The following is a 27,154-nucleotide window of genomic DNA, read 5'->3' on the forward strand; positions in this document are numbered from 1 at the left end:
TAAATCAGCTTTTTGTTGTTGTTTCAGAATCCATCCATTTTAGAACAAGGGCTAATCATTTTCTGCACAAAGAACAGTTCTGGGATTCCTGGAAGAGATCTTCTTCACTAAATCCCATCAAATGCAGTGCAACCTCCTGCTCCTTGCACACCAAGTGTGGCTACATGGTGAAACAAAGCATGGCAGGGATTCTGCAACAGCACAAGCAATCTGTAAATACACAAAGGTTTGGGGATAAGTATGACACGGCCTCACTCTGGAGAAAAATTAATATACTGGAAAAAAAATCTGCATCAAGATGTTTTCCTTTGAAAGGGCCACAAGTGAGACATCGTTTCCCTCTCTCCAATTCTACTCACCAGCACAGCAGTTGAAGAAAAAATTACATCAGGAAACTCACATCAATCTCCATTTCTACCAGTCTATTACCAGCTACAAGTCTAATTTTGCTTTTCCATAAGGACTGCTCAGTAGGATCTCAGCAATCCAAGTTGTTTAGTATCCATTAAACTGTTCTAACAGGCCAGGAAAAACAACTCCAGAGCCAAAGAGGAAAATATTGGAGCTCAACTTATCTCAAACTAAGATCCAAGAAAGGAAGGTAACTATAAAAGACCTAATTACTGTTGAGGGAGTCTCTTTCCCCAGTGGGAAAAAAAGAAATCTTTCAGAATGAGAATGAAGGCTCAGAAGACAATCAATGGCCAATTCCCCAGGTATGGACCATTTCCCCTTCTCATCTCCATCTCCCCTCCTTCCTGAATTACCCTCAGTCTCACTGAAATTCTATACTGGGGAAAGGGAAGGTGCAAAGGAACAAATACTTTATTTATTTATTTTTATATACTTCTACTGGAATTCCACCTCTCAGCTCCAGGGAAACATTCCCTACGTAACACAGGCAGCAGAGAAAAAACTGCCTCACCTCACATGTCAAGCCAACAGACCAAAGAAATCCACTATTTAACCCAGAAGCTCATGGAAAAAAAATACAGAAATCCTCCCTCTTAGTAATAATTAAAGCAGCCACACCAGGAAAGTATTTTTAGAAGGGATTAAAAATTACTTATTTCTTACACTGGTAAACCATAATCAGAGAAAGCTTCTCTTGCATTTTTTTTAAACAACTGACCAAAAAGAGAAGTGTGCCAGACTATGGCAATTCAATCTGAAAGAACACAGGGTTAGAGAATCACCATCCGCTGCCTGTGGAAGCACCAGAGCAACCTCTAATTTCCTTTTCCTGTTGAGAGTGTTTCAGAGGAAAAACTACTCAAGAAACAGACTAAGTACAAGTAAAATAAGAACTTTAGCATGCTAGTACCAGCCAAAAGGAATTCTGTGAGATTTTTAAAATCAACTCTACTTTGCCATCCCCAGTTTTAAGAATATTTTACTGAGCTGGAGAAGGATGAAATCTGTAACTTTCTCCACATGGTTTGTCCATATAATTATTACCTTTATTCCATATTTCAGGTGTGCTTTCAAAACAGCAGCATAAATTTCTGAAGCTATTATTGAAGAATTATATTTTTCATGTAATTCTTTTCCCTCTGCCCCAGCCTTTCAGTCTACAGTAGATGAGCACAGCTGCCAATTTTCCACTCACAGCCTGTGAAACCCTCAATTTTCGGTTGCAAAAATTATTACTCTTTCTTGTAAGAAAAATATTGGCACAAAAGCTAATAGCTGAAATAAACCTTTATGGAGCAATCTCCAGAATCAGGCTGCCCGAGATGGACCATTGGCTCTGTTCCACTATTTGCATGTTAAACCCACTAGAGCAAAAAAATATTTGCAAGAGCTGTATCACTTAAAAGCCACAGATTTCTAAATTCCAGTAAAAAAACAGGTGGCAAAGGTCAGCAACGGGAGACTTGGATGTGAAAGCATGCCAACAGCAGAGCAGACAGCCCCTCCCTGCTGTGCAAAGCTGGGACTGGGCCACATTTCCTTCTTAAACACATCGTCCCAACAGCAGAGGAAGGACCTGATGGCTGCTACATGAAGCCCCAAGTTCATGGACTTGAGTAGATTTAGCTACAAAGGCTTAAAAAGTTATTAATTTTATCCCCGATTCAGAGGGTGTTTAGGAGAATGAGACAGACCCTTAGGTCTTTGCCCAGGTTTTGCCCAAATCCCCTCTTTGCCCATTTTCCAAAGTGCTTTTTCTTTTAGTTTTTCTTTCTCTTAAACAAGAAAGGTTCTGGGCTTGTCAGCAGGAGTGATCTCCCTGCATTTGTTGCAACACTACAAAAGGTATTAATTCTCCTGACTTGGGTATTTACATTCTGCCTCCTCAAAGTCAACCAACTTGTTTCAGCCTGAAACAGGATTTGTTTATGCTCCGCTCCCAATTGTTGCACAGCTCTGAAAAACTTCTTTTTTTAATACAACAGATCCCAAACAACACCGAAACAATGTCTTTACATCTAGATTATAATATTTATAAAGGGATGGGAATGTTTTTTTAAGTACCTGACATTATTGAGATAATTTCAAAGGCCAAATTAGCCAGCTGGGTGAAGTGCTAGTGTGAAAGCATATTTGGCAGGAGGTGAAGAAAGGACGAGCCTTAGACAAAGTCAGTGTTCACCCTGGGGATGTAGCTTGAGTGAGCTGAGAGGTTCCTCTGCCAGGCCCTGGTTGTCCACCCTGCCTCCAAACAGAAATGAATCATTGCTGTGGTTCTGGAGGTGCTGCAGGAGCAGGACTGGTACAGTGAGGAGAGCACAGAGTGGCACCAGCGTCTGAACAAGCCAGCTGAGAATTGCATCAGAAAGCTCCTCGTTCACCCTGAGCCACCATCCTGCAGCAGGAGCAGCACTCCCAGGGAGGCACAGAAAAACAGTCTGGGACAGGAACCATTTCAAACACTCCCAAGTAAACAGAGCCTGACTCTGCATCAGCACCAGATTTATTCCCATACACCACAGAATGTCTCAGTTTGGAAGGGACCCATAATGATCAGAGTCCAGCTCCCAACACACCCCATCCCACTGCACACTGCTAAGATGTTACAAGTGTTTCCAGCTGCACAGTGTACAAATGACACAGTTTCCTGAGGGGAAAAGTAAAGTAAATAAGGCAAGTGATGAAAATATTCCATAGGCCCAGCCTGTACCAATGCAAAACAGCAGGCAAATGTGCACCTGGGATCGCATTCATTCACACTTTGCAAGTTAAAGGTAGGAGCCTCCATGCTCAAATTAAGGACCTTTACATGTGATATTATCTGAGCTAACCACGGCCTTCAACTCAGTGTCCAAGTTAATTCTGGAGACAAGACAGGACAAACCAGCAGTGTGTCCACATCTTCCTCAGGAAAGGTGGGGAGAGGTCACAGGGAACCATGCTGGCAAATACCACCTTCAGCCATCTCTGGCCTTCCCTTGGATATTTCAGGTTAATTATTTATGCTTGTACAAACAGGCAGCCAGATTCCAGGATATATTCGTTTTACTTTGTGACAGAAGATAAACACAGGCCAGCAGGCTGATGGCGTACAAAGGACTTCACTCAATATTTCCTTCTGTATAGACCATCTTTAATCACAGAGATATGCAGCATAATCATTACAAGCACCAAGGCTGGCTGGTTTGTTCTAAGATAGAAGCAAAGAAGAACAATGAGGCTTTGGAATACAAAGTAATAAAGATCTTGACATAAAATGAAACTAAAGTTACTGCACACAATTGGAAAATGAAAATGGCTGCAAAGCAGGTTCAAATTTGAGACATCCAAGTAATGTAAATATCTCTGCTAATGCTTCAAAGCCTGTGTAGGTTTTGACTTGTGAACTTGGTAGCCTGTGCTGGAGATGCCCCAGCAGGACAGTCCCCTGTGTGTGCCAGCTCACAGCCTGGTTTCCACAGCTGAAATCCCATTCTGAAAAACAGCTCTGGGAAGGCTGCATGGCAAAAATAATGTACATAAAGTGGAAAAAAGCCTCCCCCAAAAAAGGAGAAAAAGGCAAACATCAGCTATTCACCACAATGCTGCTCCAACACCCTAAAACTCATGGCCCACAATTAAAATCTTTGCTGAATCTCTTATGTGAAATCATGTCTCATCCAAACAGTGGATTTTGTGGAAAATACTCTGAATACCACATGCCACCCCTTCTGAACTGCCCTGAGGAATGACTCTGCTTACAGTTGTGTTCTCTGCACATAACCTTAAATGAGACTTCACTGCAGATAAGGTCTGCTTTTATTTCTCCTACCAGACAACCCGCAAAGGTTTCACGTCTGGTTTTTTTAAGGATGGCAATCATTTCTATTTGGTGGGATACAAAAAAATGGTTTTATGGGAAAGGAAAGATGGCTGAAGTGTGTAAAAATGCAGTTTCTCTACAGCTAGCCACATCACTGAGCTGAAATACACCACTTTATTCACAAATTGCACTTTAAATTGTCACCACAAAGGCCAAGGTTTCTATTCTAGTCATTTTTTTTTGTTTGCTTTAGGAATACTTTTGGTCTTTCTCTTTGTCTGCTCGAGACTGAAATGCATAAATCCAGACTGCTTTAACTTCCCAGTAACCGAACCCGAACCGCTGCAGCGCCGGCGAGCACCGAGAGGTAAACAAACCCACAGCCTTCCTTACATTTGCCAAATAAGCCAATTAGCTGTATGGAACTAATTTCATCCTGACATGCACCCTGAGTGGCCTTCACTAATGATCTCAGCATTGTGGTGCCAATGAGATTTGCAATCTGAGACACAAACCAACCAAAAACCCCCCAGACCCCTCCGACTTCAGGCCCTGCATTCATGCCCTGACACTGGAAGGCTCTGCCTGAACTCATGCTAAACCAGACCTTGACTACCAGATTAAAGCAAAGCTTCATTATAAAACCCTCAATTCTCAAAGAGTCGCTAGAGTTGATACACGAACCCTTTTTGTGGCCCTTTTGTGTAGGCTGCAGTAAAAATCAAAGCCTCTTTTCAAGGCATGATCTCCTCGTGGGTTGGAACTTGGCTTCGTGTAGCCAGTTGCAAACACTAGACAACTTTGAAGAGATCTTCAAAAAACCACACACCCAGAAAAAGCCATTTTTATTAGTCCATTAACATGTCATTAAAGTATCTACTTAGTCAGGAATCAAAATTCCATCCTACCTAAGCAGAAAGCAGTCACGAATGAGAGGCAGTTCTCCTACTGCAAAAAAAATCAAGTTGACAAAACACAAGAGCTTCATCTCTGCTCCTAAGAATTACTGAAACCGAAAAATTCTACAACAATAAGTCTTCACATACAACCAGCAAGGGCTGACTTAACCCTCAGTAACATAAATCATTGAAAAACCCAGCACAGGGCTATTGGAAGAACAAGACTCATTAAATTCCCTTTTAACTGAAACTGTGTGCAGCACAAGACCAGTAAAGCAAGTTTAAAAATTAACTGACTGAGATGTAAAACTGGAGAAACTCTGAAGAGTTATGGAATCAGCTGAAGAACTTTGCAGGGATAAAAAAGGGAGATCAATAGGAAGCTGAATTAATGTTGATGTACAGAATCCAAGAAAGGCACACAAATCAGAAGTGGGAATAAGCTTATCAATTATTCCTCATACCAACTTTTCTCTCTCTTCTTTCCCCTTCCTCACCCCTAACAAATACCTGAGGTAAAGGTTAGCTCTCAGATTAAATCTTTTATTAAATCCCAGCTATTGCCTCAATTTTCTTATGACTTTGCAATGCCTCCCTCTAATCCAGGCCAAGAGCATTGTCATACTCTGTGCAGAGTTGCCCATTTCCCCCAAATATCCCTGAATGCCTGAGACTTACAGACGCACCCTCAGCTCTGAAAGCAGAAGCTGCCCATGGGGTTTATCTGGCCCATGTGCCACTCAAATTGTACTTCCATGGGTGCTTTTTCTCTTAAAGTTTATTTTTTAGGGCAAACCTTTCGTAGACCTCTGTTTCATCAGCTAATTGTTCTTCTTGGCCCTGCAGTGGTTGCTCAGATGCAGGAAATACAGCCAGAAATGCTGGGGCAAGAGTGAGACCCTAACTGGTGACACCTTCTCTGTCACCAAGATGTCCTTGAAGCTCTGTCTTCCCTCACATCCCTTCCACTTTCTCTTTGCTGTCTCCAAACGTGTCCAAAGCACAACCAGTTTCTGTGAGAACTGGAATTTAAGAGCTAAGTCAGTTATTGCCATCACCATTTTACAGCCATTCTCAAGAACAGCCCATCATTTACACAGCTTTACCAGGAAATGTAATTTATACCCACTGTATGGTTTCTAAAACTCAGTCATCCACCCCCACCAATAATTCTGCCAGGACCACAGCCAAGTGGGACAATAATTTTGTAAGGAGAGATTTCCCAAATTCAGTTAAGATTCCCTGAAAACAAAGGATACACTCAGGCTTCATCTACTGCATCACCTTCTGTATAGTATACACTAGTAAGATACAGGAATACATGTAAAAGCCTCAAAATTGCTGTTAAAACCACACAGAATAATATGCTGTTCTTAAGGCAAATACAACTTCTTAGCTGAGAGCTAAACAAAACTATTTCAATAGAAAAAATCCTGCTGGAAATACAAAATGGACTTTTCATTTACTCCACACTTCACTATGCAAGTTACAGTTACTGGGATCAACACAGCTCTGGATTCTTCCCTTATTCAATCTTTTGCATCTCTAACCACGTGCACTTGCATTGAATAATTCATATTTCCAAGCAAGTGGTGTCTATCCAGACAGACTTATCTGCACGCCTTGCACATTCTTGTGCTCACACTTTGGATCAGACACAACGTGAGCTGTGCAACATCATCACCAAAATGAAGCTAAAAACACACCAGGAAACTATGTGGCTCAATTCCCTTAAATTGCATTCAAACTAAGGAATAAATCCATGCTGAAATCTCAATGCTTTGCTTTTACAGTCACCCAAGCACTGCAAAAGCATCTGGAAAAAAATTCCTAAAGCATGAAAAACATGTTCCTCCACCCACATGCACTCATAACTCAGATTCCAAACTGAATTTTACTAAGATGGCCAAAAATATTTTGTACTTTCAACACCAAGAAGGTTTCAAAGCATCTTTTTCCAATCCCTAAAATTGTCAGCACCTAACAGGACCCTGTTCTCATCCCAACATTGCTCACAACAGGTCCCAGGCAGAGCTGGGGATTGAACCCAGCTCAAACCCAGCCCCAATCCCAGAGTCCCAGGAACAAAAGGTCCTTTCTAGAAATCCTATCCAAATGTTCAGATATATGAATTCGTTTCTCTGGAATATGTGAGGTGAACAATGGTAAATTAAAAATCAAATACAGAAAAGAAACCCTGAATGCTTTAGATATTGCTGAGGCATAAATTAGGTATGAAATAGCTGACACTCCTGTAGTGGAGAACAGTGCCTGTGCTCAGTCAGCATTTCAGAGAGGTGTGTTTCATTTAAAGTGTCTCTGATCTTCACTTTCATAAGTTCAAGGTATAAAGCCCTGAACACCTTATTTTCATTACCAAAAGGAAGCCTAGAAAGACTCTCCTGTGCAGCTGATCATTTGCTTACTAATTCAGTACATAAAAGGCTTTTCCAATAAATATTATGTTCACTATAAAACACAGAAATTAAGATTCTCCTGCTTCCCAGATATTCTCTCTGGGGCTGCCCAGACCACTGCTACCACTGCATATTTTATAAGCAGTTTGTGAGATTCAAGTTACAGGTATGTTTCTGTACTAGCAGCACCTTTTTTTTCCCCCACAAAACACTATCCAATTAATGGACTTCGAGCTTTTACAAGCCATTCATTTCCTAATTCCGTGAGGAAAACCTGCACAACTGCTCTCTGCTGCTTTATAAAGGGGAGAAAGTGCAGAACAAGAGACCAAAACCAGAAGCAACACATTTGCGGGTACTTAACTGAGCACCACAATTAGCAGAATGCAGAAGCACTCACACCAATTAAACCAGAGCCAGCCTTGGGGTCCTGTCCACTGAGCAAAAATCTTGAAATGTCAGGAACACAACACAACTTTTGTACTTTCCAAGCCAGTACTATCTCCAGCTCAGTATGTAAGTATTGCCTTGCCTCAGAATGGCTGCTGTTATGCAGGAGGCAGAAAGGAGTCTGACCTGCTGCTGCAGAACACGGGAAACCTGTGAGAGAAGAAACCTTGGGACACAAAATCTTGGCAAAGTTCGAGTAGATACCAAGCCAAGCAACAGTTCAGTAGAAACACTGAATTTTTGTCTAACAGCAAAAGGTCTACAACTTCCAAGCTAAAACGAAGCAGATTTCTCAGTTTAAAACATAAAACATATGTTTTGTATCTCCAAAAAGTGGCTGGTATTTACATTCCTTCACATACAGGTAGTGTCAGTATTTCAACAAAGCAATTTGAATGTTAAGCACTATTGCAAAGGAGGAAAAAAATGTAATTTAACACATTCTCAATCTCAATTTAAAACCAAGATTTGTTTTTCCAGACAAAACCAGTATTTGACTTCTTTGATATCTTACTGCAATTAAATAAGGTATAAAATCAACTTTACAGGAACAAAAGTTTCCAGTTGGGGTATATAATAAACAGTACAAAATTAATGTCTGGTTTTCATCAAGTGCTAAGTAGATTGCTCAAAAGTAAGAACACTGTTATTCAAAAAATTGATGGTGTTATGTGTAAGTTGTAAACTATGTAAACTATTAGTTCATCCCATGGGGCTTAAATGTATCAGTAAAAGAGCTGTAGTTAAACAATCCACATGGAACGTTGCCTTAGTGCTCAGTATAGAGCTTTGGCTCTGCACTGCCCAACTCAGTGTTACACTGAAGCCTCCTTGTGAACCAAGAGCAGGAAGCTGGCACGGGAACCACTTCAGTGACCCAGGAAGCTGCTGATGTTGAGATTAACTTTCAGCAAAATGAAGGGAGAAAAAAAAAAATCCCTGTTTTAAAAACACTGAAAATGCAAACCAACAAATTTTGCCAGAGTAATTTTTAGAAGTTCATAAATACAAGTACAAAAACACTGATGACCACTGTGGTCACAGTGTTCAAGAATCCACATTTCTTCATTCATACAGAACCAGTGAATGAAGAATTTTCAATACAGAAATTCCACAGGAAAATTTGGCCTACAGGCTACTAAGCACATATAAAGAAGAAACCTCAGAACAATGCACAGGGCCCAACTTATTTTAGAATAATCAAGACTCATTTGGAATTTCTTCAGTAACTGGAAATCTTGTAACAAGAAGTTGCTCAAAATCTATTGCAAAGAGTAACACTTACCAAGCACCTCTTCTGGCACTACTAACTTCAGCAACTGCTACCAGGACAAATTCCAGCAGGAACTGGATGACTTCTCAAGAGGCACAGTCAACACCCCAAATTTTTTTTTGCAAGTAAATGAAAAGCATTCTTTCTTTCAAGTAAGGCATCAGCACCGTATCACTGCTTTACCACCACATACCTCAGGTTAGCAAATGCCTCAGAAAGTTTCCCTGATTTCCAGCACATCTCACTGTTTTCCACGCTTGGATTTTAACTGAGGTATGCTGAGTGCTTTTTGGCATGTTTGGATAGAAACATAAAAAGTCTCAAGTCTTGTCATGTAAAGCTTTTCAAAGCCATGGGCCTTGCTGCCAAAAAAAAAACCATTTTCATGCTCTTACAGCTTTTGCCTTCCTTATTCTCAGAGCTGCTGTTTGCTTTTTGGTCAGATGGTAACAAACACATGAGCTCCAGCAGCCCTTTCTGACCTGACCCTGAGTGAGCTCTGACTTAAAAACCAGGGCAGTGAAAGTCCACATTCAGGGAAGAGTTAAGGGAGCACAAAAGCCCAGAGCCATGAGTTCATTTTGTTCTAGGCTGTTCAGAGTGGCCAGCCAAAAACTGAACCAGCTGGAATTCATTCCCAAGTACTTCTTTCTTCCCAGAGCTCCTTGGGCTGTCGTTATCAACCTGAGGATAACAAACATATGGATCATCAAGATGGAGCTGGTGCTGGAAAGAAGTGGCAGAGCCTAATGGCCCATAATAAATGAAGTCTTGATCCTAACTTGGATCTTAGTACTGAGGTATAAATGCTTCTAATGTCTTAGGGGGAAAACTGCCCACACTAGATGGAATTAAACATTCCACTGACTTCTCTTCTTGATGGTTTCCCTGTTAGCAGCTCTTGCACACATCTATTTTTGTCTTCATTACCATTCCATATTCAAATTATATCCATCAGATTCCAGACCATTCAAGAGGCATGTGCAAAAAAAGAAGGGAAAAATGACACCCTGACCATCCAGGTAAAATTTTAAAAAATAATTCAGCCTGATTAAGTGCTGAGCTACAAAATAGAACAACTGCTTTAATTTCCTATACAAAAGCTAAAATAAAGGTGCAAAGTTTAAAAACAGGAAGAGCAAAGAAAAATCGTGTTCACCCAAATTAAATTCTTGGCATCCTTTCTCATTTTGAATCAGGTACATTAGCTGTTTTACAATATTGTTTTTAACTCCTGGAATTCTTTTCAATCTCCAGTAGCTTGTTTTGTGACTATTCTGCCCGTTATAATCCCTTCCCAAGAGGTTACAAATAGCTGACCACTGTCTTTTTGTCTGTTCTTTCATTTGTTCAGAGAACTCAGCTCAAACTTTCTCTGTTTACAAATGAAAAACCCAAGGCAGCCCCAAAGAGCCGTGTTTGTGGAGGGCACTGATGCTAAAAGGTGAGCAGCCACCTGGACACCTGCCAGGGAATCAGCTTGTCTGGGCTTATTAGCCTGGGCCTTGTGCCAGCCCTGCTGAGCCTGGGAGGGACGTGGGGAGGTGACAGTGGTGGCACTGGGGAAGGAGGGGACTGCAAGTGGATGTGCAGGAATAAGGAAGCTGTGGTAGAGGCGAAGGAGAACGGGACAGAAACGAGGCTTGTTCCAAAAAAAGACTGCAATTACAGAGGTATTAATAGCTTTGTGAAGCCAAATTTTTCTCATTCATTCACCTACTTTTGTTCTTTTATTAACCCCAGGACTGAATTATTGTTTTCTTCCACAGGACAATTGTCCAGCTGTCACAGGAAAAACATCCCTAAGCAACAAACTTTCCAAGGGATTAGTATGAAAGCTTTTACGTAGAGGAAGAAAATCTGATTTAATAACCAGTTTCATTTAAAAACTACAATGAGAGAATGATGTGTAAGAGACTTTTTTTGGTGCTGCCATTGTTACAGGACAAGTCTTGTCTACATGAAGCACGTAGACACACTCCTTCCAATCTACCTAATCACCTATTAGTCACACAAGTGGTAAATCCCCAAAAGCACTTTGGGCCAGGCCATGCAAACGCTGGATGAACTGAGTTACATCAGTTCTCATCTGATTTCCTGGCAGTGAGCTGCACGTGAGTGCTGCAGTGCCCGAGGAAATGTGGGTCAATCCGTGTGTGTCCCTCGCTCTCGAGGGACACACAGCTCTGTGACTCAGGAGCAGCGGGCTGGCAGGACGGAATGACTGCTGCTCCGTGCCAGGGTGTGCACACAGCACTGCCCATCCTCTGCAATGGCATCTCAGAGCTCCCTCAGCAAAACGCTCCATCCAAAATGCTCAGATGATGGAGAAGGCTGTCAGGCACATGGCATGACAGCAGCCACTAAAAGGAAGCTACTTCCTTCAGGAGTGATTAATCACCCGTGGTGTCTGGTGTAAACAGCCAGCCCTCACGGCTATGTCTCAGCTGAGCAGCAGCGAGATGGACAATCCAACCCTGCTGCTGCTTGGGAGCTGGAGCAGGATTCCTCCCAGGACATGCCCTGGCTGGATGTGGTTAACCAATAACCTCATGGCAGCACCCCCTTCTTCCAAATCTATCTCCAACTAGCACCAAAGTTCAGCAGCTCCCTGTTGTGTCTGTGTTATCGCTGTCTTACACAAGCAAAGCCACCCTCCTCACTTTAGGTATTTTAAGCAAAATGTCTCATTCTTGCATGACCTAAGGGAGGCACCAAACTAGGAGCTGAATGGTACCAAACAGGACTCTCTGAAAAGAAGGCTTTTATTCCAAATAAAGCTGTATCAGCCTGTGTTATTCCCTTGTTCTAATCATATAGGCCAGCATCTATTTAAACTGCCAAGCTAATGACTTCAAATTTGATCAATAGTCTCTGTTTATTCAGCCAAGTGCTACTGACAGTCACCAGGGATGAAGAACAAAACAAACACACTGGTCAGAGCCAATCCCTGGTTGAGCAAGCAAATCCAATCTGTGGTGGCAAACACCCTTCGATTGGATGGGGAGGTGGGGAGGGAGGCCTGATGCCCACGGACACAGACACAGCCCCTCTCCCCTGTGCCCACAGAACATTTCTTCACATTATTCTGCTAACAGCCAGCTCGTGAGCTCAGTGAACTCAAGCAGAATTAACATCAGAGTGGCTCCAACTCTTATAATGTGCTATTGTAGCCATGCTAAAATATTTCCATTTGTTGTAAGGACATGACCAACAATAAGAGGATGTCACTAAGGCTTTGGACCATAGGCAGTGACTTCCCTCGTTGTCACCTTATCCACTACAAAGGGAAATTTCCTTTGGAGAAGCTTCAAGAAAGACTGGAATCATCTTCTTGAAAGCAGGACAAAAAAAAGTCCTTGACTGAATCTCCAGCCAAAGGATGCTAGGAATGTTTTAGTTACAGACTGGCTGCAGAGAGCAAAATAAAAATAGAGTTTAGAATGAAAACACATAAGTAGAGCATGCGTAGCATTCTAGCACAGATTTTTCTTTCAAAACAAATAAACATTTTCATTGCAAAATCAGTTTCTCAACAGTGACTTAACAACAATATATGTGGACCTTCCTCCCATTGGCAATTTTTATTAACAACTTGCAAGCTCCTCCCTAAAGAAACCCCCCTTTCAAATCCCAAGTGAATCTGCAGCCCCAGGATCTGGGTGAAAATGTTTTAGCGCATTATTCTGACCAGGATGTTTGGTCAGTTCTTTCAACATTATACATTTATCATTTTGTCTGTCAATAGCACCTGATTGCCATTTTCCTTGTACAAAATGTCAGTGTCCATTACATCAGTAAATTACAATCTCACTACTGCTCTACCTTGATCAAAGGTATGACATAAACTGGAGCTTGAAGGAAAAAATATGATGCCTCTTCCTATTCAACCTTAATGCATATTCAGACACAGGATTTTATACAAGTGACACCACTCGGTCACAGGACTCGGCAAAAAAAAAAAAAAAGAAGAAAGTTCTCTTGAACAACAAGCTCTTTATCAAACTACTATATTAGCACATCCAAAGCCCAGAACTTAACATCTAAAAAACCCAGTACATGAGAATAGCTGGTTCACTCAAAGCCTAAGACGTTTGCTTTCCAGTTTAAATTGATTAAATAGATTGAATACATTGCATTTCGCATGGATGGTTAACGGTGCTAATATTCCAGACAAAATGAAATGCTGTATGAGGAAAATTCTCACTAGGGCTACCTCCCCCTGGATATATTCCTTGCTCTCACAGTAATTTAGTATAACGGAGCCCTAACAATTTCACTGAACAGGATTACACAAACAGCTCTTCACAGTTCATGGCACAGAAGCTCCCAGAAATATCTATTTCTTCACTACCTTCTCCACACAGGGAATGCACTTGAAAAACAGGCTGACACTTGCTTTGTGGGAATCATAAAATAATATAATGTTGGTTGCTTTGTTTTTATGAAGAAGGTGCTTCTTGTTTATCAAATAGTTGAGATATTAAAGCCAGCCTTTTATTTGCATTCATATCACAGAGGGCTTGCACACCTCGGAATCGGATATTGTCCAAGCACTGAATGACAAACTACTGATAAACCCAAGAGAGAGCAAATTTTAATAAAACATTTCCACGAGAGAAAAACCTTTAAACACCATTTCACTTCTCACTCCAATAAGCTATGTGGCACTAATTTGAAGTGATAGTGCCGTTCTTTTAATTAAAAAATGCCAGTAGGAGGTTGATGCAGTGGCTGGTGCTGGAAGCGACGTGCTCGCAGCTGAAGCTTTGTGTGAGGAATTAAGGCACAGTTTCAGCTGGGTGAAAAGGCAAAACAAAACCCCAAAATCCAAACAAACATATAGGGAGTGTTATTACAGGTGCTTGATCAAGTCATCTGGATGTTTGTCTCAGAGAATGTTAAATTCTGGGGGGAAAAAAAAGCCAAGAAAAACCCCAAACACTCTCACTATGGTTCATGAATCTTGGTTTATCTATAGGTGTGCTGGACTTAATTCCAGTATGTCCCTCCCCTTTCTACCTCTCACTTTCCCACATTGCTCCTTCCACATCTCCTTTATTCCTTCTTTCCAAGAATTTTAGGGCTGGGACCAGGACCACTGTGCCAGACCATGGGAGGGTGGATTTGCTTTCCCAAGCTCCTCATCTCCATGAATCTTGAGCCCTGGCCTGCTTAATGGCTCTGCCTTTATGAAATTTGACTGAAGCCAGATGAAAAGCCAAAAATTAGTTAGAGGAGAATGACAGGTGAGATCCCTTTTCAGCCTGGTAATTTTTCAGTCTGGAAAAAAAGATTAAGCTTGTCCTGTAAGTTTATCCATCAGCCTGATGGTCAAATAAGGCAGCACTTTGTCCTGAAAAGTGTAGACAGCTTCCACATTCCAGGTTTCACTGCTGATTTGTGAAACACCAAAAGGCTAAAAAACTGATTAATCTACAAGAAATCCTCACAAAAATATTTGCTGGATCATTTCCCTCTCGGTCTTGCAACATCTTAATTCCAACAGCCCAGAAGAGGCCAGCAAGCACATCCAGAGCATGAAAGAAGAGCTGTGCACTGGCATCTGGGGGCAGGACAACCCCTAAAACCAGCGGCTGCTCCTCCTGACCCAGCCTCCCCAGGGAAGGAACATCCCAGAACAAGAAGGGGATTTTGCCTTTACTTGGCATATGGAGCAGCAAAGAGAAGTCAGTTTATCCACAAGCTTCTGGTATATTTACTCACCACTCCTACAATGACTATTTCAATCACGTTTACACTACCAGCATCATCTCAAACATCACAGATAAATCTGTTTTCTTCGGCTGTTTCAAAGTCTGTTTTCTCTCTGCACACTTGCAGGATTTACATCCTAAGGCAATGAGAAAAAAACCTGTTACTACTTTCCAACTGGGCTTTATTTTCTTTCTCCCCCACCCCTTTCTATCAAAAATAGCTCTCATCTACGTTCTAGTTCAATTTGGAAGTAGCACATGCAGACTTGATAAGCATCCTGCAAAGGAAATGCCTTGAATTGCAGACTACTTACAACATATTTTCCCAAGCAACTTTTTATAAATCCCATTTGATGGCTGGTTTGCTAATTTCTATTGAAGCTTATCAAAACATTATTTGTAACAAGTCAAATTACTTCTGTGATTGCACAAATAAAATAAAAAAATTACAAAAGAAACGACTGCGACTACAAGTCCAAGCCAAGCTGCTGGGTTATACTGAAGTGTTATTTATCCTGTTACCAGACACCTGGAACTCCAAGGAGGTATTTAATTTTAAATTGAAGAACACAACACAGAAAAGCACCTATGTACATGTTTCTTCTGTTTGCCAAAGTCTCCTTCTAGGGCTGGTGACAGCACAATTACTGGAGCTGATTCCATCAGCCTGAGCAGATCCAGGGGCTGCAGACCAGTGTCAGGCTGCCTGGCTCTCTCACACAGAGCTCGCTAAATGAGCACAGACACATTAATTAATAAATCTTGAAAGAAGTCTATTAACATGAAATTCCCTAAAATTCTTGGAAAGAAGGAACAAAAGATGTAGGTGTGCCTATTATGGCACATTAGCTGTACACATAGCATACTATTTTTAGTTAATTATTGCCCAATATGCAGAAGTCACTCTTATAAAGAGCCAGACAGTTATTCCTACACCCTGGGCTTTTCTAGAGGTAAATTGAATGTTGGATTATGAATGAATGACAGGATCTCTGGGAAAAGATGCACAGATTTAAATCTGAGTGTGGTTACATCACAGAACTTGGTTATATCACACAATTACCAAGTTGTATAAAGTCATTAAAGCCTGAGTTCAGCACTGAAGCCCTTCTCTGACTCCAGAACATTCAGAGGCTGATGGACCATGCTGAGTTTCACAGCTGAACCACTCTGTGGCACTTTCTGGCTTCCCTAACTTCACTTCTGCCTTTTAACCTCATCTCACCTTATTCCACCACTCATCTGTGCAAGGGGGACCTCAGCAGAAGCATTTTCACTGTGGTTAAAAACAATTTCAGGAGTGGGTTAAATGCATCAGCAGACCACAGCACAAAAACGCTTCACGTAAGGGATAGCTGGGAGATGAAAAATTAGATCCACAGCAATTCCCTGCCAGTTCCAAACCCCACAACGTTTCAGGCATTTTTTTTTCCACCAAGCCATTTCTGTTCTATCTGATCTGCTCAGCAGGGTATTTACAGACACATGAGATATGAACATGCCCACTGCAGCACTTAATGTGGCCATTACCTGTCTGCAGATGTTTTTAAGAAAGAGATATGAGAGACACTGCTCGGAATTCCTTGCAATCTAAAGCACTGAAGTAAGCATCACTTCAAGAGCCCAGAAAATTCACCCAATATTTCTCTTTCAAAGGCTGACATCAGATCTTTAGCTTATGCTCACCCACTCAACTGCAAACCCAAAGTTTACCAAACGTAATGGATTCTCCCCATTAACATTAAAGGAGCAACAATGAGGTATCTGCTAATTAGACTTACACTTGTAAAATTTGATATTTTAATTCTGAATTAAAGTGAAGTTCCCACATGCTTATAAAAATGTCTGCACACGGGAAAGGAACCAAAACACATCAGCTACAAAGACAAAGAACACAGATTCCCTGGGAAATGCATCAATCACAGCAAATCTGAATCAAACTGAAATTCCTCATTTTTCTAAATTCTGCACTTGTGTAGTCAAAAAAATTTTGTTAAAGCAACAGTACAATCCACATACTCAGTTAATTTTCAGCCTAGAGTTTTGGGGTTTTTTTTTTCTTTTGCTCTTCAGGAAAACAGAGCACATGTATTCCTAAAGATGTTTTCTTTCCAATAAACTTTTCATGTCATACACCCCATGCACTAAAGAATGTGAAAACACTGACCACAGGGATTGAGTTTTCTGTGCAATGTCCAGTTGGCTTTGGGGGTTCAACACAGCCCAATTCTGGCATGTGAAGAAGAAAGGTCAGGGCCATGAAAAAAGAAAGTCCCGACTGATGTGAGGAGTTGCCAAAATAAATAAATTATTTTCCAGTATAAATAAGAAATGCAACTATCTTTGGTGTTTTAACCTTTATTTTCAGGAGAAAAATACAAAGGGGAGCTTTTAATATTGTCCTGGAAACATCAGGAAGACAAATTAGAAGCCTAGAATTTAACACATGCAAATTTAATTTGCTATCTTGGGATGAAAATAAGATATGGAAACTTTAAATTGATAAATACATAACCATTTTATTTTAGTCTAATTATTTGAGGAAATAGGCAGATATTTAAGGAAGACAAAATTGTAAACATATTAAAAGGTCAACGAAAATGCTATTTTTCCTAATTCACTCATCCAAAAATGCCATTTTCCTCCAAATAATGAAATGTATCTCATCAACTAGAGGAAAAAAGATTGAATCCTATTAAAAAATATTTATTTTCCTGACACTGATTACCTATAAAGGCAAAAATTCCTACAAGAGAAGGATAATAGTAGGTTACCTATGAAAGAAAAAGGAAACTACTTCATTTTCTCCAGCAGACCATCTCCATAATGAGTTGGGAAAGCAACATCCACCATTCAAGCAAACCAACCACGGGTAAAACTGCTCTTAGTGAGGACATTCGGGGACACTCAGGCAGTGCAGTGGCCAATAACCCCTGAAGTCAGTAGTGTGGTTTAACACTGCCCTTCGTTCCTGAACTGCTGCACAGCCTCAGGACCCCAGGTGTAAAAAGGGAAGCTGGTACAAAGCCCAATTCCACAGGATTTTCCTGTACAGGGTTTAGGATTATGAGCTTTACCCATCTGAGGTGCTCCATGACACAAGGTGCTCACCAGAGCTGCTGCTGTGCCAAGGACAATCCCCTCCAGCTGTGGCGAGGTGAGCACAGCTGGAACAGCTGCCTGCAGCACGGCCAGCTCACTGCAGGGATTGTGCATTATTTTGCCATTACTCCCAAACAATAATGGATTGTTTTACCCACAAACAGATGAACAAACCTTCCATTTAAATACTTTCTGTTAAATTGTATTAGTATGCAGAATAGTGCCCATATCCTCCAAAAAAAACCCCAGGGAAGAGGATTTTTCTGGGGGAGGGGAAGACGAGTAAAGCAGGCTCTGCCAGCTGTATCTATCTGTGCTGGGAATTGGGTAGCCTTGGGGATTTTTGCCTGCTGTGCTTAGTGTCCCTGACAACAAGCCAGTTTGAATTTTGGCCTTTAACTTGACAAAAATGACTTACTGAAGAGGAAGGCATCAAGCTATTACAGCCCTGTGGAGAGATTCTTTCTGAAACAGCATGGATGCTTACTCTGCCAATTCAACTAGAGCATCATCAGATTTATCATCCTACACCCCCAAATATTCACCATGCAGCTGCCAGATAAAGAGTATGACAAAGAAGAAGTTCCATCATTTCTGCTATGTTCTCCAATTATATTTTATGACTTTCTCAGACATGGAAAACTGTAAAATATCCCCAGGGATCCCCTTTCACAAATTACTGGATTTCCCCTTAAACACATGTGAAACAAAGTTTAAAAACACACAGCATCTTAATGTTAATTGACCTACTGCCTCACTTAGCAAACATATATGCAGCTTTCTTCTTTAATTACATTAATACTTATTTATATTATTTTAAATTGAGATGTACACACTTGCTGCATGGTTTACAAAATCACTAATATATCTTCTGATTTTCTTTCCTAAAAGCTTCCAGCACATGACTTGCACACACCTGAGCTTTTCCATGTTCAGCAGCTTAGTCTAAATCCTAGAGCCAGACTTACACAGGGAAGCTGAATTTGCACTGAAGTGCGAGCACAGGTTTTCTTCCGCCAGCTTTCTCCTGGCAGGTGACAAATTTTTGGCAATGAGGGTCAGCAGACCAGGAAGGAGATAACACCTTGAGTTACTGCAGCAGCATTGCAGGAACTCACTTGCAAGCACCTGAAACATCCCAGTGTCAGAGCAGCAGCTCCCTCACCACCAGCCGTAACACAAGTGCTCCATGTCAGCTACCCGCAGGCTTAACTGCAGCCTGCCAACAGACATGGCAGACAATGTGAGATGATATCCAGGTGAAAAAAACTGCAAGTGCTGTCCTCACTGAGGGGTGGCAGAGCATCAAGGACCACAGTAAGACCCCAGTGAAGACATTCCCTAAAAGCTGAGCAGATCCCAACACAGTGGTTGTCAACCTCGAGGTTGCATTGACGCCTCTCTGTCACAACAACTGCTGGTACAGGAAAGAACAAACCATTTGCAGTAACAGTTTATTTCACTCTGGAGGAATAAATCATCATCTGCTTCCATGAAAAATATCAAAGCTTTCAGTGATATTCCAGATTTTAGTCCTTCTCATAGTAGTACTTTGACTATTTTCAGAGGAATAATAATAGAGAAATGTAACAACAACAACAACAAAGATTCCATTCCAAACTTAGGGAAAAAGGTGGCAGATGGAACATCTCTTCCAGCCCTTTTAAAAAAATTTTCTCCTCACTCAATTCTTACACGAATTGCTCTGCTGGGCACATACCTAAACTTCACACCCAAGTGATTTATCCACATCTTATCCAAACCCTTCTGCTCTATCCCACTGCCTCCACCAAGACAGCCCAAACCAACACGATAGTGAGTAGTTGACTCAAGAACCATAAATAGCAGCAAGTAATCCAACCAGATTAATCCAGCTCTAAGCATGGCAACTGGACTGGCTTCAAGGTGGGCAGTAATCCAGGTAAACCTCCAAAAACCACACACAGGGATGGTATTTCCATGATGTACTTCTCCATTCTGTGACCCATCAAGCAAGCCTCCAGCCAGCTCAGGAAAAACTGAGGGGGCTCGCTGATCTTTATTTACAGTGGCAATTTTAGCAGCCTTGGAGCTGCTGTCAGTAAAGTGCCTCTACCCAGCACACAGAAATCGTGGTATAAGAGCAACCTCCTCACTGAGAAATTCAACACTTCTTGTATTTCCCTGGAACTGATGATTAATTTTGAAACACAAACAGAAAGGATGATGCTACAGAATCTTAGAAATGTGATAAAGCTGTTTCAAGAAATGGATGAGAAAACTGTTCTTAGACTGGTGGGCAGTATGGCATAAAAAAGAAATCATGAACTACACAACTACATCCCAAATTGCATTTCTTTATACGAAGACGTTCAATTTGACAAAAGAAAGTTTCAAGTCAGGAATAAAGTAGTTATTGTTTCTACTTTCCCCGCCTGAGGGGGATATTCAAACAAACTCCTTTTGGTGATTTAATTTACTTCCACCAGGACAATGGTGCTGGCACAGCTTTGACTTACTGGGAGAAGCAAAAAAAGGAGACTTGCTCCCCATAGCCTGCCCAGAGGAAAAGGCTGCTCTTTGGATTCTCACTTTGGCAGCCCAAAAACGTCAGCTGGCCAACTGCAAAGGCTGTGCTCTCCACTTCCTCCCCTGAAAGCAAAACCTTATTTTCTGTAATATCCCCAGAGTTACATGACCTGAGCCTCTTTGCCACTCCTATCCATAGGGCTCTGAACAGCCATGAATTTGCCTTCACAAAAAAGCTGCAGCTTCCCAAGGCAAATGGGGAAGGGAGGCAGAGGGAGATGAAGTGCCTCCACAGCACCACACAGGAAACCTGCAGCTCCAGTGCAGCCGGGCCCCGCTCCCAGCAGGCTGGGGAAGAGAAAATCCTCACGAGAGGAAAAGAACGAGACACGGATTTCAACACACTCCCAGGAAACCACACTAAATAAATCTGGAGCTCCCCAACTGCTGCTTCCCACCGTGTCCCCCATGGCACAAAGCTGCCAGGGATGAGCAGCCAGCTCTTCCTGCCTTCCTGCCCCAGTGCTCTTCACCTGGAACCAACGGTCCTGATGCTCAACCATACAACTACAGCCAGCCCATGATGTATTCACCATGTCTGACTGAGAGATCCCTACACAGGTATTCACTGTTCCTGAACACAGGACAGGAAAGTGTCCAGGTCACCAATATTAGTGTTGCTATTGATCAGTCAGTTAACTCTGCTGCACTGGTCGATACATTAGTCGTGAAAGGGAAGTAAAACATCCTGACATTTGGGACATGCTTCAGTCTGTGCCTTTGTAGCAATCCTAAGTGAACATTGCTCTAATGGCAACATAATGTTTTATCTTCTACTTGTATTCTTTTATGGATTCCTTGAATCACAAATGCAGAAAGTCCCAAAGCCAGCCATTTACCAGCTACCAACTGGCCAGACTTCATGGCAGGGGCTTTCCTGAACTGGCTGACTACACTGAGCTGGAAGTGTGTGCAGGATACTCATCCGTGTCACTTCTTCCCTCTTCCCCTTTCTTTGCCACTGCTAAGCACAACCACTTTCCTTACAGGAATCAGATTTGTCACCTACAAATCCCCTCTGGCTTTCTCACCTCACAGCAACCACCTGCTTCATCATCATCTTCCTCACTCCTCCCTTGATGCTTCTGACACTGCACTTTCTTACCCTTCACACTTAGGAGGATTCTCACCTACACCTGCCTTCCAAAACTGCCCCCATGAGCAGCAAACCTTCCCAGGCCAGGTTTTCCAAGGAGGAACGGAGGACTCTGAACCACAGCAAAGTGAGATGCTCAGAGAAGATAATTTGGATGCTCCAGTTACACCAACTCTGGCCTCTCTGTTAAAGGAACTGTTTTGCCATCAGTCCTCAACACAGCCATCCAACTGTACAAGATCCAGCTAGGAAGTGATCCTTAAAGTTCAACTTTCCTCAGTTCCATGATGGCCCCAGAAGCCAGCCAGTGAGACCCTGCTGAAAAAGCCAGAACCAACAAAACCAGAACCCAACTCGCAGCTTTTCTGGCCAAGTTCCATGTTTAGTCCATTTCTTCATGGCCTTTCCAGCCCCATCTGCCACCTTTGCCTACAAACTACCTGGCTCAGGGTGTCTGCCATAGCCAGCACGATGAGAGTGCAGTTTTCACCAGTGCTTGTGGGTGATACAAGTGTGAGCAAGGCCGTGGAAGCCTTGGAGATGATGAACCCTTTGGAACTTCCCCAGGGAGCAGCAGCAAACAAAGGTTTCAGAGAAGCACAAGGGTAAAAAAAGGACACGTGCTCTGTGGATTGTGTTCCTCCTTGACCCAGCAGACCCTGAGCATATTTGGCAAGGACATGCACTCCCAGGATCACTTCATTTTTCCACCCCTGTCTGGCAATTCCGCCCTGGTGACAGCACGGACAGGAAGAGACCACAGATTGGACAGGAAGTTTTCTCTTACTTTGCCTAGAACTGTTCCAAGGGACAAGAGACAAGGCCAGAGTATCTGTGGCTCTTGCATCACCAGCTGGGGTAAAGGCTTTAGTGGAGAGGAGAAACTGAGATATGACAGGAGATTAGCATATTTGAGACCCAAAGTCATTTTAACCTGTCATGCAACTCAGGGTTACACTGAGGTTTTTAGCATTTCTGCACAGGGTGCATTATTTGCCATTTTACTTCACTACAATTTGCATCAGGCTAGGACTGACATCATTCTGTAGAAGCTGGGAGATCACTTCTGCTAAGCATCAGAGGATTGAGAACTTTTGCTTATATTCACAGAAATAACCCCAACACTCTGCTACCACAAATACCTTTACAACAGGTGAGGAAAAAATGATGTCTTTAAAAAAAAAATCACAAGAGGCTCAACCACTGTTGCCTTGCCATTCACCCAGTGACACTCACAGGCAGACTAAGTGGTATTTACACTGCTATTTTCAGTACTGCAAAACTTCAATGGTGCCTAATCACAGGAAAGACAATGCAGGTAGTAAATCATAACAAACGAGGTCCTCTGTCTTGATTTAAATGTGCTCAAATCTCCCGAGAGCCTAGGAGATGAGAAAACAGCAGCCAGGCTGGCTGCAGCTATTTGAAACAGGTAAGTCAGCACCCCAGTCCCAGCCAAGAACCCAGCATTGCCCAACAATTCCAGAGCTAAACCTCTCCCAGAGCAATTTATTTGTTGATTAAATACAGCAGTTTTTGTCACATCACCCAGGTTTCCTGCTTGTAAAAACAGAAGATGTGTTTGAGCAAGCAGGAGATTTCTTCAATACAGTTAAAAAATGGGGAGTAATAAAAAATAAATCTACCAAGTTGCTCAATAAACTGAAACTTCAGTCTGTTCCAGGAAACACTCCTAGCTCAGAGAGAAGACTAGTGTATGCTAAAAGTAAAAAAGCATTTTGCTGCAGCATTCAGCCTTTAAAATTAAACCCAACAGCTTCTCTCTGTTATTTAAATGATCTCCTCCAGCTCAGAAGGGCTATGACCATGGCCTAAGTTACTTAACTCACATTTTTATTGACTGACTTGCATAAAAATAAGCCACATTAAGGACTGAGCTGACATTTGGTATACATCACCACAAAACTCATTTCAGATCAAACATCATTCATACAACCTAAAAATATTTCCAGCCTTCTCCCGTCCAAGAAAAGGATTTTCAGATTTACATTATCCTCACAAACTTTGGTCTTCTGAAGCACAAGCAGTGCAGAATCAAAGGATTAAAAGAACACCAGGATTTTTGTTTTTTGATGATCTGCCTCTGAGTGTGTTATGTGCCAGGAGCAAGTTAACCTGTAACTGCAGTTCCAGCAGCACCGTTCTCTCATTACTTGCCAATGTTTTATGCACCCACACACAGATTCCTCTCCAGGGATCAATTCTGGTCACCCAGAGCAGCACTGTGGCTTCTCCAGCCCAAGTGACCTCCAAGCATCCACTTGTTGCCTTTGAAAGAATGGACTGGACCTTATTTTTTAATAATTCACACAGCAGTGTCAACAAGCAGGAACTGTGTCTCTTCTCACTGCAGAAGCAGGCTCGGCATCGACCAGAGCAGCTTCCAAAAGACTTAATCCACATCTTTCAGGGTCCAACATAAAGTGGTTTATCCATCCATGAACCCTCCAGAGGCCTCACACAGAGGCAGGACAGACACAGCTCTGGGTGTCAGCCCCTGCAGAGGGAAGGAACTTCCCAAGCTGAGTGCCACAATGTGCCAGGTGAGAACAAGTTGAGAGGAAGGAGGGAAAATTAAAAAAAAAGAAAAAACCCAGCTAAAAGCAACTAAGTGGATATTTTCTCATTAGCAACTGAGTTATCCTCCTCGGCACACAGGAGGCTGGGGGGGTTGTTAATTAAAGTGAAGAAAGGCAAATTATGAAAGGCTTTGCTGAAAGCCAGTCTGTGGGAGAGGTGGAGAGGAGACCCCTGGTCTGCAGGGGTGGAAGGGAGAACACAGGGATACCCCATGGGAGAGGGAACAGCAGAATCCCGGGAAGGGGAAAAGGTGGCACAAGGATGCCCACAGACAGGGAAGGTGCAGAAGAGACCCCGGGAAGGGGCTGGGAGGGGCAGGGGTGTCACAGGGACCCCCAGACTGGGAGGGTGCAGAACAGACCCCACAAACGGGCAGAACAGGGACCCCAAAGGGAAGTGCAGGAGGGACCCCGTGTAGGGTCGGGGTGCTGGAGCGGGGCTGAGTGTCACCTTCCACGGGGAGGGTGCAGGAGAAGCGAGGGGGACAGAGCAGGGACAACCCCGGCCCTCCTCTAATCCCCGTCACCCCGAGGGGGCTCAGGCACCCCACGCCGGAGGGGCGGGAAAAAACAGAAACGCACAAAAGCGCAGAGAGGCTCGGCCGGGCCACAGGGGTGGAAGCGGAACAGAAAAACGGCGAATAAAAGTTGAGCAAGGCTGGAGCTCGGGCCCGGCCGCCCCTCCCTCACGGGCAGGCCGGGCAGGGGAGGGGACCCCGGGCCCAGCCGGGCATGTGCGGCCGCACACACGCGCTGCCGCCGCCGCCCCGTTACCTGTGAGGCGGATCTTGATGCTGGAGCCGTTCCGGCGGGTACCGGGATTCGACATCGCGCCGGGAGGAGGAGGAGGAGGAGAACGAGGAGGCGGCGGCGCCGAGCTCAACCGGCGGCCCCGCGCAGCCCCGCCATGCGAGCCCGCCCGCTCCTGACGCTGCCGGGAATGCCCGGGCCCGCGTTCCGGCGGCCGCCGCGGGCTCGGTGCCCTCAGCCCCTGCCCCAGCCGCCGCCTCAGCCTCAGCCGCCGCCGACGCGCCCGCCCGGCCCGGCCCGGCCGCGGAGAACCGAGGCCACGCCCCCGCCACGCCCCCGCGCACGGCGGAGGGCGGTGACGTCAGCGCGCAGGGCGGCTTGGCCGCGTCCCGGCGCCATGAGGAGAAGGTCGGAGAGGAGAAGGTCGGGGTGTGGCGCATGCGCGGGAAGGGTCGGGGGAGCGCCCCCTGGCGAGGGGAGAGAGAGGGGGCAAGAGGGGGAATTGGGGAATGGGAATTGGGGGGAATGGAGGGGGAACGGGGGTAAAGGAATGGGATGGGGGAATGGAGGGGGAACGGGGGTAAAGGAATGGGGGTAAAGGAAGGGGATGGGGGAATGGGAATAAGGGGGTAAAGAAATGGGAGAGGGGAATGGGGGGAATAGAGGGGGAACAGGGGTAAAGGAATGGGATAGAGGAATGGGAGCAATAGGAATGGGATGGGAGAATTGGGGTAAAGGAATGGCATGGGGGAATGGGGGCCATAGGCATGGGATGGGGAAATAGGAATGGCAGTAAAGGAATGGGAGAAATAGAGGGGGAATGAGGGTAAAGGAATGGGATGGGGAAGAGGAATGGCATGAGGGAATTGGGAGGATAGAGGGGGAATAGGAGTAAAGGAATGGGATGGGAATGAGGGTAAAGAAATGGAATAGGGGAATAGGAATGGGAAGAATAGGAGTGGGATGGGGGAATAGAAGTGAATAGTGGGCAATGGGGGAATAGAGCAGAGGAGGAGTGGGATGTGGGAAATAAAGGGGAATGGGGATGCCTGGGGGGAATTGAGGTGGAATAGGGGTGCCTGGGGGTGAACAGGGGCAAACAGGGGTGCCTAGGGGTGAAGAGGGGGTCTCAGGGGGGACATTTAGGGCAGCAGGAGGGTGACAGGGGGTGAATAGGGGCTCTCATGGAGGATGTGGGGGGAGACATGGAGGGAGCACAGGGGTGCCTGCAGGTGGCATTGGAGGTGGCACAGGAATGTAAAGGGGTCTTAATGCGGGGCAGACACCACTACAGGCAGTGCCTGTTCCATCTGCAGCAATGCAGCAGCACCTTCTCCCTGTCTACAGCTCCCTGCTGGGAGGGTGCCAGGAGGGGAAGGGACTCTACCAGGTGACAGCACAAAGGAAACAGCGCCAGGTTGTGCCAGGGTGGGATTTTGGGGAAGATTCCCTTTGCTCAGGCACTGACAGGTGCCCAGGGAGCAGTGCAGTCCCACTCCTGAGAATGTTCAGAGGTCTTTTCCAGCCTCAGTGACACTCCACCTGCTCCTCTGGGGCCAGGACAGGGGAGGTTTTAATTAGAAAAACTAACTTTTTGTGCAGCACTGGAGAGAGATTGAGCCACCCTGAGGAAGCACAGCAGTATCTCCCTCCCCTGGCACCCCTGGCTGCCCCATCCCAGCCCCTGGGAGGAGGGAATGATGCCTCCACTGCCCCAGAGCTGGAATGGCCCTGCTGGCAGGAGCAGGGGAGGGCAGCTCCCCGGGCCAGGCAGGCAGCTGCCTGCAGCTCTCACACCCACACCGAGCCTGGGTGATCCTGCAGGCACCGGGGCCAGCAGCCACATGCCAGCACTCTGCTCAAGAGAGGCACAGTGTCCTGGCCCCTGCCTGCAGGACAGGGCTCTGTTAAGCTACAGCCACAAGGATGGACAGGAGCAGCTCTGTGTAACACCACCCACCACCGTTTGTGTCCAGCACACGCAGCAAAAAGAACCCAAGAGATTTCCTACTTCTCTTTTCATCAGAGCATCAGCAAAGAGCAGCTGGAAGGGGCAGCCCTGCCTG

The 27,154-nt window shown here is 44.1% G+C and overlaps 1 protein-coding gene across 4 annotated transcripts in view; it reads right to left on the reverse strand.

Annotated features, from left to right (window-relative positions):
* SMURF1 (SMAD specific E3 ubiquitin protein ligase 1) overlaps nt 1–25,409 on the reverse strand; it is a 44,825-nt gene extending 19,416 nt beyond the window's left edge. For 2 of the 4 annotated variants that reach the window (XM_064389844.1, XM_064389843.1), the window contains exon 1: nt 25,113–25,409. In XM_064389844.1, the coding sequence (XP_064245914.1) occupies nt 25,113–25,167 (55 nt within the window). In that variant the 5' untranslated portion in view covers nt 25,168–25,409. The remainder of the gene's footprint in view (nt 1–25,112) is intronic. The other 2 variants (XM_064389846.1, XM_064389845.1) reach the window with 1 other exon arrangement.
* Between the last annotated feature and the right edge of the window lie 1,745 nt (nt 25,410–27,154).

This window comes from Passer domesticus, chromosome 15 (assembly GCF_036417665.1).
Source record: "Passer domesticus isolate bPasDom1 chromosome 15, bPasDom1.hap1, whole genome shotgun sequence".
Taxonomy (NCBI): Eukaryota; Metazoa; Chordata; class Aves; order Passeriformes; family Passeridae; genus Passer; species Passer domesticus.